At 51.7% G+C, this 15072-nt stretch overlaps 1 protein-coding gene across 1 annotated transcript in view; it reads left to right on the forward strand.

Moving 5' to 3' along the window:
• The window catches only part of LOC144611999 (general receptor for phosphoinositides 1-associated scaffold protein-like), a 38373-nt gene extending 24536 nt beyond the window's left edge, over positions 1 to 13837 (forward strand). Inside the window, exons 3-8 of the mRNA XM_078431411.1 lie at positions 1365 to 1419; positions 2868 to 2970; positions 5397 to 5490; positions 7764 to 7830; positions 10672 to 10738; positions 13249 to 13837. Coding sequence (XP_078287537.1) covers positions 1365 to 1419; positions 2868 to 2970; positions 5397 to 5490; positions 7764 to 7830; positions 10672 to 10738; positions 13249 to 13652 — 790 coding nt within the window. The 3' untranslated portion in view covers positions 13653 to 13837. The remainder of the gene's footprint in view (positions 1 to 1364; positions 1420 to 2867; positions 2971 to 5396; positions 5491 to 7763; positions 7831 to 10671; positions 10739 to 13248) is intronic.
• Positions 13838 to 15072: the final 1235 nt, after the last annotated feature.

Below are 15072 nucleotides of genomic sequence, written 5' to 3' on the forward strand. Positions count from 1 at the left end.
TACACTGTACTCCCTCAATAGCAATAATGTCCTTCCTCAAATTAACCTTGTGAACCTACGCTACACTCCCTCAATAGCAATAATGTCCTTCCTCAAATTAGGAGACCAGAATTGCACACAGTACTCCAAGTGCAGTCTTACCAGGGGCCTGTACAACTGCAGTAGGACCTCCTTGCTCCTAAACTCAAATCCTCTTGCAATGAAGGCCAACATGCCATTAGCTTTCTTCACTGCCTGCTGCACAGAGAGTGGTGAATCTGTGGAATTCTCTGCCACAGAAGGTAGTTGAGGCCAGTTCATTGGCTATATTTAAGAGGGAGTTGGATGTGGCCCTTGTGGCTAAAGGGATCAGGGGGTATGGAGAGAAGGCAGGTACAGGATACTGAGTTGGATGATCAGCCATGATCATATTGAATGGCGGTGCAGGCTCGAAGGGCCGAATGGCCTACTCCTGCACCTATTTTCTATGTTTCTATGTTTCTATGCTTACTTTCAGTGACTGATGTACAAGCACACCCAGGTATCGTTGCACCTCCCCTTCTCCCAATCTGACACCATTCAGAAGAAGGGTCTCGACCTGAAACGTCACCCATTCCTTCTCTCCAGAGAGGCTGCCTGACCCGCTGAGTTACTCCAGCATTTTGTGTCTACCATTCAGATAATAATCTGCCATCCTGTTCTTGCCTCCAAAGTGGATAACCTCACATTTATCCACATTATACTGCATCTGCCATGCATCCGCCCACTCACACAACCTATCCAAGTCACCCTGCAGCCTCATAGCATCCTCCTCGCAGCTCACACTGCCACCCAGCTTTGTGTCATCCGCAAACTTGAAGATGTCACATTTAATTCCCTCGTCGAAATCGTTAATATATATTGTAAACAACTGGGGTCCCAGCACCGAGCCTTGCGGTACCCCACTAGTCACTGCCTGCCATTCTGAAAGGGACCCGTTAATTCCTACTCTTTGCTTCCTGTCTGCCAGCCAGTTCTCTATCCATGTCAATACCCTTCGGCCCGCGGTGTCCATGCCAACCATTCACACCAGTTCCATGCTATCCCACTTTCCCCATCCACTCCCAACACACTTGGAGAAATTTACAGAGGGCCAATTAACCTACAAACCCGCCCGTCTTTGGGGTGTGGGAGGAGACCGGAGCACCCGGAGGAAACCCACGCAGGGTTCGATGTATCCAGTATTCCAGACGAGGGGTCGTGTATTCACACTAAGCATCGCGAGGTATCTGTTGCCGATCAGTAGAGCTGGTGGGGAAAGAAAAAGGTTGGCAGGTGAGAAAAAAAAATGCAAGCTTACAGTGTTTACAATGCTCGGTATTAATATTTTGCTTTTCTGTCTTAAGGAGGATTATTACCTTGGAAAAGCAAGATGATGAAGCCTTTGGGTTCGAAATCCAGGTATGATTCCTTTTACCTTCCTTCATCTCTAGAACATCCTTCTTTAAAATTTATTTTGTGTCATCACACAGCGAGCGAATTTTAGTGCCACAAAATGCTGGAGTAACTCAGCAGGTCAGGCAGCATCTCAGGAGAGAGGGAATGGGTGACGTTTCGGGTCGAGACCCTTCCTCAGTGTCTGCCTTCGATTTAAACATAGAAACATAGAAAATCGGTGCAGGAGGAGGCCATTCGGCCCTTCGAGCCAGCACGGCCATTCATTGTGATCATGGCTGATCGTCCCCAATCAATACCCCGTGCCTGCCTTCTCCCCATATCCCTTGATTCCACTAGCCCCTAGAGCTCTATCTAACTCTCCCTTAAATTCATCCAGTGATTTGGCCTCCACTGCCCTCTGCGGCAGAGAATCCCACAAATTCACAACTCTCTGGGTGAAAAAGTTTCTTCTCACCTCAGTTTTAAATGGCCTCCCCTTTATTCTTAGACTGTGTGTGTGGCCCCTGGTTCTGGACTCGCCCAACATTGGGAACATTTTTCCTGCATCTAGCTTGTCCAGTCCTTTTATAATTTTTTCCTTCTCACCTCAGTTTTAAATGGCCTCCCTTTTATTCTCAGACTGTTTCTATAAGATCCCCTCTCATCCTTCTAAACTCCAGTGAATACAAGCCTTAAAGCCCAGTGAATACAAGCCTTAAAGCCCAGTGAATACAAGATTTAAACCAGCACCTGAAGTTTCTTCCTGCACATCATCCAACTTTGAGGAAGGATATTCTTGCTATTGAGGGCGTGCAGCGTAGGTTCACTAGGTTAATTCCCAGAATGGCGGGACTGTCATATGTTGAAAGACTGGAGCGACTAGGCTTGTATACACTGGAATTTAGAAGGATGAGAGGGGATCTTATTGAAACATATAAAATCATTAAGGGATTGGACACGTTAGAGGCAGGAAACATGTTCTCAATGTCGGGGGAGTCCAGAACCAGGGGCCACAGTTTAAGAATAAGGGGTAGGCCATTTAGAACGGAGATGAGGATAAAACTTTTTCAGTCAGAGAGTTGTGAAGCTGTGGAATTCTCTGCCTCAGAAGGCAGTGGAGGCCAATTCTCTGAATGCATTCAAGAGAGAGCTAGATAGAGCTCTTAAGGATAGCGGAGTCAGGGGGTACGGGGAGAAGGCAGGAACGGGGTACTGATTGAGAATGATCAGCCATGATCACATTGAATGGTGGTGCGTACAGGCTCGAAGGGCCGAATGGCCTCCTCCTGCACCTATTGTCTATTGTCTATTGTCTATATATATGATATGATATGATGATATGATTATCTATTGTCTATTGTTTATTGTCTATTGTCATTCTCGTAAACCTCCTCTGGGCCCTCTCCTTTGTTCCTCCTCTGTGCGTTTAGCTGAGAGGCATGTTTTTCTTAATTTCTCGGTTCTGTTTCCAGACCTACGGCCTGCATCATCGGTATGAGAACACGCTGGAGATGTGCACCTTTGTGTGTCGGGTCCGTGATCAGAGCCCTGCCCAGCTCGGCGGACTGAGACAAGGTAACTCGCGGGGTCGGACGGTGGACGCGAGGGGACTGCGGCAGGCGGGAGTCTCCCCGCCAAAAAAACAGACTGCCGGAGCAACGCGGCGGCTCAGGCAGCGAACCGCGGCGACGGAGAGCCACACAGCACCACAAAAGGCCCTTCGGCCCAACCAGCCCATGCTCTCCCATCCACTCTGTGTAGGAAAGAACTGCAGATTTAAATCGAAGGTGGACACAAAATGCTGGAGTCACTCAGCGGGTCAGGCAGCATCTCGGGAGAGAAGGAATGGGTGACGTTTCGGGTCGAGACTGAAGTCTGAAGTAGGGTCTCGGCCCGAAACGTCACCCATTCCTTCTCTCCCGAGATGCTGCCTGACCCGCTGAGTTACTCCAGCATTTTGTTTCTACCTCCCATCTGTACTAGTCCAACCTGCCTGCGTTTGGCCCATATCCCTCCAAACCTGTCCTATCCATGTACCTGTCCAAATGTTTCTTAAAAGTTGGGATAGTCCCAGCCTCAACTACCTCCTCCGGCAGCTCGTTCCATACACCCATCACCCTTTGTGAAAAAAAAACAGTTGCCCCTCAGGTTCCTATTAAATCTTTCTCATCTCACCTTCAACCTATGTCCTCTGGTCCTCGATTCCCCTACTCCGGGCAAGAGACTCTGTGCATTCACCAGAACTATTCCCCTCATGATTTTGTACACCTCCATAAGATCACCCCTCATCCTCCTGCGCTCCAAGGAATAGAGACCCAGCCTGCTCAACCTCTCCCTGTAGCTCAGGCCCTCGAGTCCTGGCAACATCCTCGTAAATCTTAGATACAGCAGGGAAACAGGCCCTTCGGCCCACCGGGTCCGCGCCGACCAGCGATCCCCGCACACTAACACTATCCTACACCCACTCGGGACAATTTATACATTTACCGAGCCAATTAACCTGCATACCTGTACGTCTTTGGAGTGCGGGAGGAAATTGAAGATCTCGGAGAAAACCCACGCAGGTCACGGGGAGAACGTGCAAACTCCGTACAGGCAGCGCCCGTAGTCGGGGTGGAACCCGGGTCTCCGGCGCTGCATTCGCTGTAAGGCGGCAACTCTACCGCCGCGCCACTGCGACCGCCCTTTTGCACCCTTTCCAGCCCGACTGCAGATGACAGAGTGGACAGACGGAAATTTCTGACCTGAAACGTTGTCTGTCCATTATCCTCCACAGTGGCTGCCTGACAAAGCTGAGTTCCTCCAGCACTTTGTGTTTTTTTTTAAAAACGAATAGGCAGGGGTAGACAATTGAGTCGACCCCCCTTTTGCCATTTATTAATATCTGTCGTGGTGCAGCGGTAGAGTTGCTGCCTTACTGCGAATGCAGCGCCGGAGACCTGGGTTCCATTCCAACCACGGGCGCTATCTGTACGGAGTTTGTACGTTCTCCCCGTGACCGGCGTGGGTTTTCTCCGGGTGCTCCGGTTTCATCTCACACTCCAACGATGTGCGGGTTTGTAGGTTAATTGGCTTGATATAAATGTAAATAGTACCTAGTGTGTGCAGGGTAGTGTTAGTGTGTGGGGATCGCTGGCAGGCGCGGACTCGATGGGCCAAAGGGCCTGTTTCTACACTGTATCTCTAAACTAAAACTAAACTGAAAAAAATTTCACTGGAAGGCAGTCAGTTAATGTAAGTCGAAGCAGAATATCCTCTAAGTTTTCCAGTTCTAGTGAGGAGAGTCCCATGTCAAATGTACTAATGTGTGTAAATAAATGGCTTAGATGCCCCCAACAACATGCTGAACAATAAGTGGAGCTGCCAGAGGAGGTAGTTGAGGCTGGGACTATCCCAACGTTTAAGAAGCAGTTAGACAGGTACATGGATAGGACAGGTTTGGAGGGATATAGAAACATAGAAAATAGGTGCAGGAGGAGGCCATTTGGCCCTTCGAGCCAGCACCGCCATTCATTGTGATCATGGCTGATCATCCACAATCAGTAACCCGTGCCTGCCTTCTCCCCATACCCCTTGATTCCACTAACCCCTAGAGCTCTATCTAACTCTCTCTTAAATCCATCCAGTGATTTGGCCTCCACTGCGCACTGCGGCAGAGAATTCCACAAATTCACAACTCTCTGGGTGAAAAAGTTCCTTCTCACCTCAGTTTTAAATGGCCTCCCCTTTATTCTAAGACTGTGTGTGGCCCCTGGTTCTGGACTCGCCCAACACTGGGAACATTTTTCCTGCGATCTGCTACGACTTTGACAGTCGCCGGCAGTCGCCTAAAAAATCGTGTAACTGGGACAGGCCCGTTTACTGAGGTGAGTTCACGAGCGATGCATTTTCGATTCCTGGCGCAGGGCAGGCCGACAGGTAGGAGGGCGTTTCACCTGAGGGACGGTGGCGGGTGCAAGTTGGGGCGATGTTGAGACTTAATCGCTGTGCCTTCCTTGCAGGGGACACCATCATCAGCATCGACAGCACGTCCGTCGATGGCTTCCGGCATCGTGACATTGTGGAGCTTATCAAGTCTTCTGGGAATTGCCTGAGGTAATTGCGGGCGCTGTCTGTACGGAGTTTGCACCTTCTCCCCGTGGCCCGCGTGGGTTTTCTCCGGGTGCTCCGGTTTCCTCCCACACTCCAAAGACGTGCGGGCCCGTAGGTGGATTGGCTTCGGTATGAAATGTAAAATTGCCCCTCGCGTGTGTTGGATAGTGTTAGTGTGTGGGGATCGCTGGTCGGTGCGGACCCGGTGAGTCGAAGGGCCCGTTTCCGCGCTGCATGGAGGCCCTTCAACCCAACTCATCCATGCTAACCACTGATGCTCCATTTAAGCTCGTCCCACCTGCCTGCGTTTGGCCCATATCCCCGTAAACCCTTCCTATCCATGTACGCATCCAAGCATCTATTAATAGTGTAAGAAAATAACTGCAGATGCTGGTACAAATCGAAGGTATTTATTCACAAAATGCTGGAGTAACTCAGCAGGTCAGGCAGCATCTCGGGAGAGAAGGAATGGGTGACGTTTCGGGTCGGGTCTGAAGAAGGGTCTCGACCCGAAACGTCACCCATTCCTTCTCTCCTGAGATGCTGCCTGACCTGCTGAGTTTCTCCAGCATTTTGTGAATAAATACAAGCATCTATTAAACGCTGTTCTAGTTTAATTTTTTTTGAGATACAGAGATACCCTTGATCGGACTTTGCTGGCTTTACCTTGCACTGAACGTTATTCCCTTATCATGTATCTGTCTGTACACTGTGGACGGCTCAATTGTAATCATGTATTGTGTTTCCGCTGACTGGTTAGCACGCAACACACACACATAACAAACAAACAATAGGCGTGCAATAATAACAATAATAATGTTATTAGAGCTTATTTGGTGTTTGTAGTGTTTAATAGCCTGATGGCTGTATGGATGAAGCTGTTTCTGAACCTGGGCGTTACAGTTTTCCTGTACCTTCTTCCCGATGGCAGGGGTGAAATGAGTTTAGTTAGTTTAGTTTAGAGATACAGCACGGAAACAGGCCCTTCGGCCCACTGAGTCCGTGCCGACCAGCGATCCCCGCGCACTAACACTACCCTACACACACACGAGGGACAATTTACATTTACCGAGCCAATTAACCTACAAACCCGCACGCCTTTGGAGTGTGGGAGGAAACCGAAGATCTCGGAGAAAACCCACGCAGGTCACGGGGAGAACGTGCAAACTCCGTACGGACAGCACCCGTAGTCGTGATGGAACAGGGTCTCCGGCGCTGCATTCGCTGTAAGGCAGCAACTCTACCGCTGTGCCACCATGACCGCCCTATTTGTGTGCGGCCAGGGCGGTGTGGGTGAGGAAGGATGGGTAATATTTGGAGAATATGCCCTTCAACAGACAATAGGTGCAGGAGGAGGCCATTCGGCCCTTCGAGCCAGCACCACCATTCAATGTGATCATGGCTGATCATTCTCAATCAGTACCCCGTTCCTGCCTTCTCCCCATACCCCCTGACTCCGCTATCCTTAAGAGCTCTATCCAGCTCTCTCTTGAATGCATTCAGAGAATTGGCCTCCACTGCCTTCTGAGGCAGAGAATTCCACAGATTCACAACTCTCTGACTGAAAAGGTTTTTCCTCATCTCCGTTCTAAATGGCCTACCCCTTATTCTTAAACTGTGGCCCCTTGTTCTGGACTCCCCCAACATTGGGAACATGTTTCCTGCCTCTAACGTGTCCAACCCCTTAATAATCTTCTACGTTTCGATAAGATCTCCTCTCATCCTTCTAAATTCCAGTGTATACAAGCCTAGTCACTCCAGTCTTTCAACATACGACAGTCCCGCCATTCCGGGAATTAACCTAGTAAACCTACGCTGCACGCCCTCAATAGCAAGAATATCCTTCCTCAAATTTGGAGACCAAAACTGCACACAGTACTCCAGGTGCGGTCTCACTAGGGCCCTGTACAACTGCAGAAGGACCTCTTTGCTCCTATACTCAACTCCTCTTGTTATGAAGGCCAACATTCCATTGGCTTTCTTCACTGCCTGCTGTACCTGCATGCTGACGCACTAGGACACCCAGATCTCGTTGTACGTCCCCTTTTCCTAACCTGACACCATTCAGATAATAATCTGCCTTCCTGTTCTTGCCACCAAAGTGGATAACCTCACACTTATCCACATTAAACTGCATCTGCCATGCATCCGCCCACTCACACAACCTGTCCAAGTCACCCTGCAACCTCGTAGCATCCTCCTCACAGTTCACAGTGCCGCCCAGCTTTGTGTCGTCTACAAATTTGCGAATCAGTACGTGGCTTGTTCCTTTGCAGGCTGGAGACTGTGTACGGAACATCCATCCGACGAGCTGAGCTGGAAACAAGACTGCAATATCTAAAGGTAAACTGCTTCCTCCCTTGGATCGCTGTGTGTTCAGCACGCAGAATGAACGCAGAATAAGGGGCCGCAAAATGCAACGCGTCGACGTTTCTGGAGGGGCTCAGCGGGTCAGGCAGCGTCCGTCGTCGGGAATGGAGCCTTCTCTCCCCGCGGATGCTGCCTGACCTGCCGAGTTCCTCCTTGTGCCTGTCTCCATGGTCACGTTTGGAACACCGCCTCTGACTGTGTGTCTCTGGACCTCCACCACTCTCTGTGTTAAAAACTAAAAGCGATCGAGATAGATGCACATCGAAGGTATTTATTCACAAAGTGCTGGAGTAACTCAGCGGGTCAGGCAGCATCTCAGGAGAGAAGGAATGGGTGACGTTTCGGGTTGAGACCCTTCTTCAGACTGATGTCCGGGGGGGGGGGGCGGGACAAAGGAAGGATATAGGTGGAGACAGGAAGATAGAGGGAGAACTGGGAAGGGGGAGGGGAAGAGAGGGACAGAGGAACTATCTAAAGTTGGACAAGTCAGTGTTCATACCACTGGGCTGCAAAATATGAGGTGCTGTTCCTCCAATTTCCGGTGGGCCTCACTATGGCACTGGAGGAGGCCCATGACAGAAAGGTCAGACTGGGAGTGGGAGGGGGAGTTGAAGTGCTGAGCCACCGGGAGATTAGGTTGGTTAAGGCGGACTGAGCGAAGGTGTTGAGCGAGGCGATCGCCGAGCCTGCGTTTGGTTTCGCCGATGTAAAGAAGTTGACATCTAGAGCAGCGGATGCAATAGATGAGGTTGGAGGATGTGCAGGTGAACCTCTGTCTCACCTGGAAAGACTGTTTGGGTCCTTGGATGGAGTTGAGGGGGGAGGTAAAGGGACAGGTGTTGCATCATCATCATATCATATATATACAGCCGGAAACAGGCCTTTTCGGCCCACCAAGTCCGTGCCGCCCAGTGATCCCCGCACATTAACACTATCCTACACCCACTAGGGACAATTTTTACATTTACCCAGCCAATTAACCTACATACCTGTACGTCTTTGGAGTGTGGGAGGAAACCGAAGATCTCGGAGAAAACCCACGCAGGTCACGGGGAGAACGTACAAACTCCTTACAGTGCAGCACCCGTAGTCAGGATCGAACCTGAGTCTCCGGCGCTGCATTCGCTGTAAAGCAGCAACTCTACCGCTGCGCTACCGTGCCGCCCATTTGGGTAGGAAGGGACGAGTGGACCAGGGAGTTACGGAGGGAACGGTCTCTGCGGAACGCAGAGAGGGGAGGGGATGGGAAGATGTGGCCAGTGGTGGGTTCCCGTTGTAGGTGACGGAAATGTTGGCGGATGATTTGTTGGACACGCTGGTTGGTGGGGTGGAAGGTGAGAACGAGGGGATTCTGTCCTTGTTTTACGAATGGGGGGAGGGGGAGCAAGAGCGGAGCTGCGGGATGTAGAAGAGACCCTAGTGAGAGCTTCATCTATAATGGATGCACAGGTGGATATAGATAGATGGATTGAGGCTCGGTGCTGGGACCGCAACTATTTATAATATACATGAATGACTTAGATGAAGGGATTAAAAGTAACATTAGCAAATTTGCTAATGTCTATCAATGTCTATTGTCTATTAATGGATAAATCCAACTTTAAAACTACACCTTCCAATCTTTGACATAAAGAAATTCTGACCATGTCTTAGATAAGACAAATTCTTTAGCATTAACAATTTCAACGGAATTGATATGTGTGAGACTGATGTTGTAGAGCCAGAAGTTGGAGATGTATTTAGATAAAGACATACAGGTTTGTAGGCTAATTGGCTTGGTATAATTGTAACTAGTTCCAAGTGTGTGCTAGTGTGCGGGGATCGCTGGTCGGCGTGGACTTGGTGGGCCGAAGGGCCTGTTTGCGCGCTGTATCTCCAAACGAAACTAGGGGTCTCGACCCGAAACGTTACCCAAGTCAAGTCAAGTCAAGTTCATTTGTCACGTACACATACACGATGTGCAGTGAAATGAAAGTGGCAATGCCTGCGGATTGTGCACAAAAAAGAATTACAGTTACAAGCATATAAATAAAGTTAATATAGAGAAGACAAAATTTAGTCCCTGGAGTTATAAAAGTCAACATTCCTGATGGCCTGTGGGAAGAAACTCCGTCTCTCCGTTCCTTCTCTCCAGAGATGCTGCCTGACCCGCTGAGTTAGGGGTCCAACAATTTGTGTCATAGAAACATAGAAAATAGGTGCAGGAGTAGGCCATTCGGCCCTTCGAGCCTGTACGCACCGCCATTCAATATGATCATGGCTGATCATCCAGCTCAGTAACCCGTACCTGCCTTCTCTCCATACCCCCTGATCCCTTTAGCAAAAAGGGCCACATCTAACTCCCTCTTAAATATAGCCAATGAACTGGCCTCAACTACCTTCTGTGGCAGAGAATTCCACAGATTCACCACTTTCTGTGTGAAAAAAACCCTTCTCATCTCGGTCCTAAAAGACTTCCCCCTTATCCTTAAGCTGTGACCCCTGGTTCTGGACTCCCCCAACATCGGGAACAATCTTCCCGCATCTAGCCTCTCCAACCCCTTAAGAATTTTATATGTTTCTATAAGATCCCCCCTCAGTCTTCTAAATTCCAGCGAGTACAAGCCCAGTCGATCTTCCTTTAAACTAAACTTACCTTCGACACAAAATGCCGGAGTAACTCAGCGGGACGGGCAGCTCATCTCTGGAGAGAAGGAACGGGTGACGTTTGGGGTCGAGACCCTTGTTCAGACTGAGAGTCAGGGGAGAGGGAAACGAGAGGTATTGGGCGGTGATGGCGTGTGAGATTTCATTGCGGCTGTTGTTCTTCACCAGCAAACCGTGCAGGAGAAGTGGGAGGAGTACAGATCACTGATGGTCCAGGAGCAGAGGCTGGTACATGGTAGGTCAACCTCTCATTTCGTCCCAGTCTAGGCATTGGCACGTGGCTACACTGGGCAACTGCAGTGTGTGTCACGTACAGCCAGCGTTCCTGATTTACCTCAGCCTTCATAACGATTCTACCTTCCAGTGCCGCAGCGGTAGAGTTGCTGCCTCACAGCGCCGGAGACCCGGGTTCCATCCCGACCACGGGTGCCGTCTGTACGGAGTTTGTACCTTCGTTCTCCCCGTGACCTGCGTGGGTTTTCTCCGGGTGCTCCGGTTTCCTCCCACACTCCAAAGACGTGCGGGTTTGTAGGTTAATTGGCATCTGTAAAATTGTAAATTGTCCCCAGTGTGTGTAGGATAGTGTTTGCGTGCCGGGTGATCGGGCTGAAAAGATTCCCAGGGATGTCTTTTTAACAAAAATACACAAAGTGCTGGAGTGGCTCACTAGGCCAGGCAGCATCAAACATCACGGACAACAGGCCTAAGTTCAGGATGTGGCGCAACGGTAGAGTTGCTGCCTCACAGCGCCAGAGACCCGGGTTCCATCCTGACCACGGGTGCCGTCTGTACGGAGTTTGTACGTTCTCCCCGTGACCTGCGTGGGTTTTCTCTGGGCGCTCCGGTTTCCTCCCACACTCCAAAGACATACAGGTTTGTAGGTTAATTGGCTTCTGTAAAATTGTAAATAGTCCCTAGTGTGCAGGATAGTGTTAGTGTAAAGGTGATTGCCGGGCGGCGCGGACTCGTTTGGCTGAAGGGAATGTTTCCGAGCTGTATCTCTGAAGTCTAAAGCAAAGTCTAAAGTTACAGCAGCAGGAACCACAATCCTGGCTCTGACTAATGGTGGTGAGGTGAAGTCATTTTAAGCAGTCATGTTTTTGGTACGGGCGCCAATGTAGCTGGGGTTAATTGTGGGATTAGTTTAGAGATACAGCACAGAAACAGGCCCTTCGGCCCACCGGGTCCGCGCCGACCAACGATCCCCGCACATTAACACTGTCCCACAACCACTAGGGACAATTTTTTTGTTACATTTACCAAGCCAATTAACCTACACACCTGCACGCCTTTGGAGTGTGGGAGGAAACCGAAGATCTCGGAGAAAACCCACGCAGGTCACGGGTAGAACGTACAAACTCCGTACAGACGGCGCCCGTAGTCGGGATGGAACCCGGGTCTCTGGCGCTGTGAGGCAGTAACTCTACCGCTGCGCCACCGTGACTGTGGAGTACGTCACAGGGTGTGGGCACACTCCCTGTCGTTGGCATCTTGTGGGCAGCGCAATGTGCCCACCGCGCACGGTGTGGCTGCAAAACGCTTTCCCCGAAACACGGCGGGAATCTTCACCCAGCTACGCGGCCTTGAGAAAGCCCCATCAACGAGCGAGAGGGAGGGAGGGAGGGCGGGAGAGACTGGGCGGTGAGCTGGGCAGTGCCCATGGGCGCGGCGGCAATTCTACGCGGCGCCAACGGCTCGGAGCAGGCTGCAAAAACGTCGCCGCGCTTCACGTGCGACTCGACGGGGGTGGCAAACTGCCCGGCGAGGGTGGCCACTCACGGTCAGACGGTACGGCGGGGGGGGCGGGGGGGGGGGAGGGGAAACGGCGTTCCTCGCGCTCCACCGGCTGTGCGGTTTGCCGATAGATCTCCTCCCCAAACCGCGGCCCCGTCAAGCCCTGCCGTTTCATTTGCCGCCAGAGCCCTCTCCCCGAAACCTTTGCCTTCCATTTTGTTTTGCGCGCACAGCACGCGGGGATTGCTTCCAAGATGGCGTCCGACACGGGCGACTATTTGCGTGCTCGCCGCAGAAGCAGATCTCCATTGGCGCATTAAAATCGCTCCACCTTTACAAATCTCTATTCCTGCAGCAACATTTCCTACTTGAACTAACTATGATCTTTTAATCTCCTCTCAGTTCTGTCCATTCTCTCCACTGGCTTTATCTTGCCCTTTATCATGTATCTATCTGTACACTGTGGACGGCTCGATTGTAATCATGCATTGTCTTTCCGCTGGCTGCTTAGCACGCAACAAAAGCTTTTCACTGTACCTCAGTACACGTGGCAATAAACCAAACTCAACTGAACGTGGCCAGCTTGCAACCACGCAGGTCCACTGACATAACTCGGCAGACTATTCGATTCACCTCAGGCAGGATTTGAACTCTCAACCACCTGACTTTGGTGGCTCATTGAGCATACGCCCATTGAGCAACGACAAGGCTTCCTCTCTGGATGACCTCTGTGGTTGCCAACCGTCCCGTATTAGCCGGGACATCCCGTATTTTGGGCTAAATTGGTTTGTCCCGTACGGGACAGGCCTTCGTCAGAGCAGTGTTGCCTGGCCCGCCAAGCCGAGTTCCTCCAGCACTTTTGCGCTTTACTCAAAGATGCCCCGGCATCCTTGGCGTTTGCTTGCGCCGCCGGGATACGGGAGCCGGGCGTGGGCGGAAGGGAAGGGGGGAGCGCCCTCTCGAGACTGTACCCCCCCCCTGACCGGCCGGTTGTTTGTGCCCTCTTTCCAGGGGTGGTGTCGACAGATGCAAGCGTTTACGACGCTTTCGAGTCGGTCAGAGCCGGCCTCTTGGGCCAAGACCCAGGCGGGGCCTGGACTGAGTCCCAGAGGCCGGGCGGCGGCAGCGGCAGCGACGAGCCCATTTACCAGACTTGCGTCTTTGACCCCTCGGACACGAACAGCGACGACACGGGCAACGAGGTGGTCCTGACCAAGAGGGCGCTGACGAGGAGCGTGAGCGCCCGGGTGAGCCAGCAGCCGGGCAGCCCCGCCAACCCCTGGGAGAAAGGCAGCAAGCAAAGCCCGTTCGGGACATTCCCGAGGAAGCCCAGGAGGAAAAGCCTGCGGAAGAGACTGCTCAAGTACATCCCCGGGCTCAACCGGCCGGTGGAAGAGGAGGAGAGTCACTTGTAGGCACAAAATGGCCGCCGGTTAATTTATTGCGTCTCCTGCTCCCTACGCTAGTTGTTGCCCACCAGCCGTGGCGCTGCCGGACGGGAGATGGCCGCAGCGCTTTGATCTCACCGCTGCGGACCCCAGAGCGGCGGCTCGGCGGCACGGAATACCCGAGGAGAACAGTATCAGCGATCCACTGGCTCCTCTGTGTGCCAGAGAAACTGACTGGGGGAGGGAGGGAGGGGGGAGGGGTGGCGAAGCGGTAGAGTTGCTGCCTCACAGCGCCAGAGACCCGGGTTCCATCCCGACCGCGGGTGCTGCCTGAATGGAGTTTGCACGCTCTCCCCGTGACCCGCGTGGGTTTTCTCCGGGTGCTCCGGTTTCCTCCCACACTCCAAAGACGTGCTGTACAGGTTTGTAGGCTAATTGGCTTGGTGTATATGTTAAATTGTCCCCTAGTGTGTGTGAAGGATGGTGTCAGTGTGCGGGGTGATCGCTGGGCGGCACGGACTCGGTGGGCCGAAGGGCCTGTTTCCGCGCTGCATCTCTAAAGTCTAAAGTTAAAGTATTGTCGTTAGCACACGGGTTGGGAGCTGTCAGGTTTTGTAGCAGGATCTTTGAAGCACAGCTGAGACGGGAAGCAAAATGTTGTGGGCGTCGGGGAGGGGGAGGGCGAGGGCCAACATTAGATGTAACAATCTATATAAACAGCAAGTTCTCAGCAGAGAGGAAACCAGCCCCATCGAACAATACCTGGCATCTTGTACAGCCTGTGCATCACTGCTAACCTGAAGACCCGGCTATGATTCATTTTCACAGCGGCATAGTAAACACAGAAACATAGAAAGTAGGTGCGGGAGGAGGCCATTCGGCCCTTCGAGCCAGCGCCGCCATCCAATATGCTCGTGGCTGATCATCCGCAATCAGTACCCCGTTCCTGCCCTCTCCCCATAATCCCATGAATCCGGTCCTTTAATGGCGGCAGCGGGTAGAGTTGCCGCCTCACGGCGCCGGAGACCCGGGTTCCATCCCGACCGCGGGTGCCGTCTGTACGGAGTTTGCACCTTCTCCCCGTGACCTGCGTGGGCTTTCTCCGGGTGCTCCGGTTTCCTCCCACATTCCAAAGACGTGCGGGTTTGTAGGTTAGTTGGCTTCGGTAAGTTGTTTTTTAATAGAGTCGCCCCCAGTCTGTGTAGGGCAGTGTTAATGCACAGGGGTGGTCGCTGGTCGGCACGGACTCGGTGGGCCGAAGGGCCTGTTTCCGTGCTGTATCTCCCAATGTCTAAGAGACTAATGTTCGGGAACTGTCCTATTCACCTCTACGCCATTACCAACATTGGACTTTGTCTATTGAACTGATGTGCACCATTTCCACACTATCTGTAAAGTCTATAAAGTATAGAAACGGGCCCTTTGCCCACTTTGTCCATGCCGACCA

This window comes from Rhinoraja longicauda, chromosome 42, assembly GCF_053455715.1.
Source record: "Rhinoraja longicauda isolate Sanriku21f chromosome 42, sRhiLon1.1, whole genome shotgun sequence".
Classification (NCBI taxonomy): Eukaryota; Metazoa; Chordata; class Chondrichthyes; order Rajiformes; family Arhynchobatidae; genus Rhinoraja; species Rhinoraja longicauda.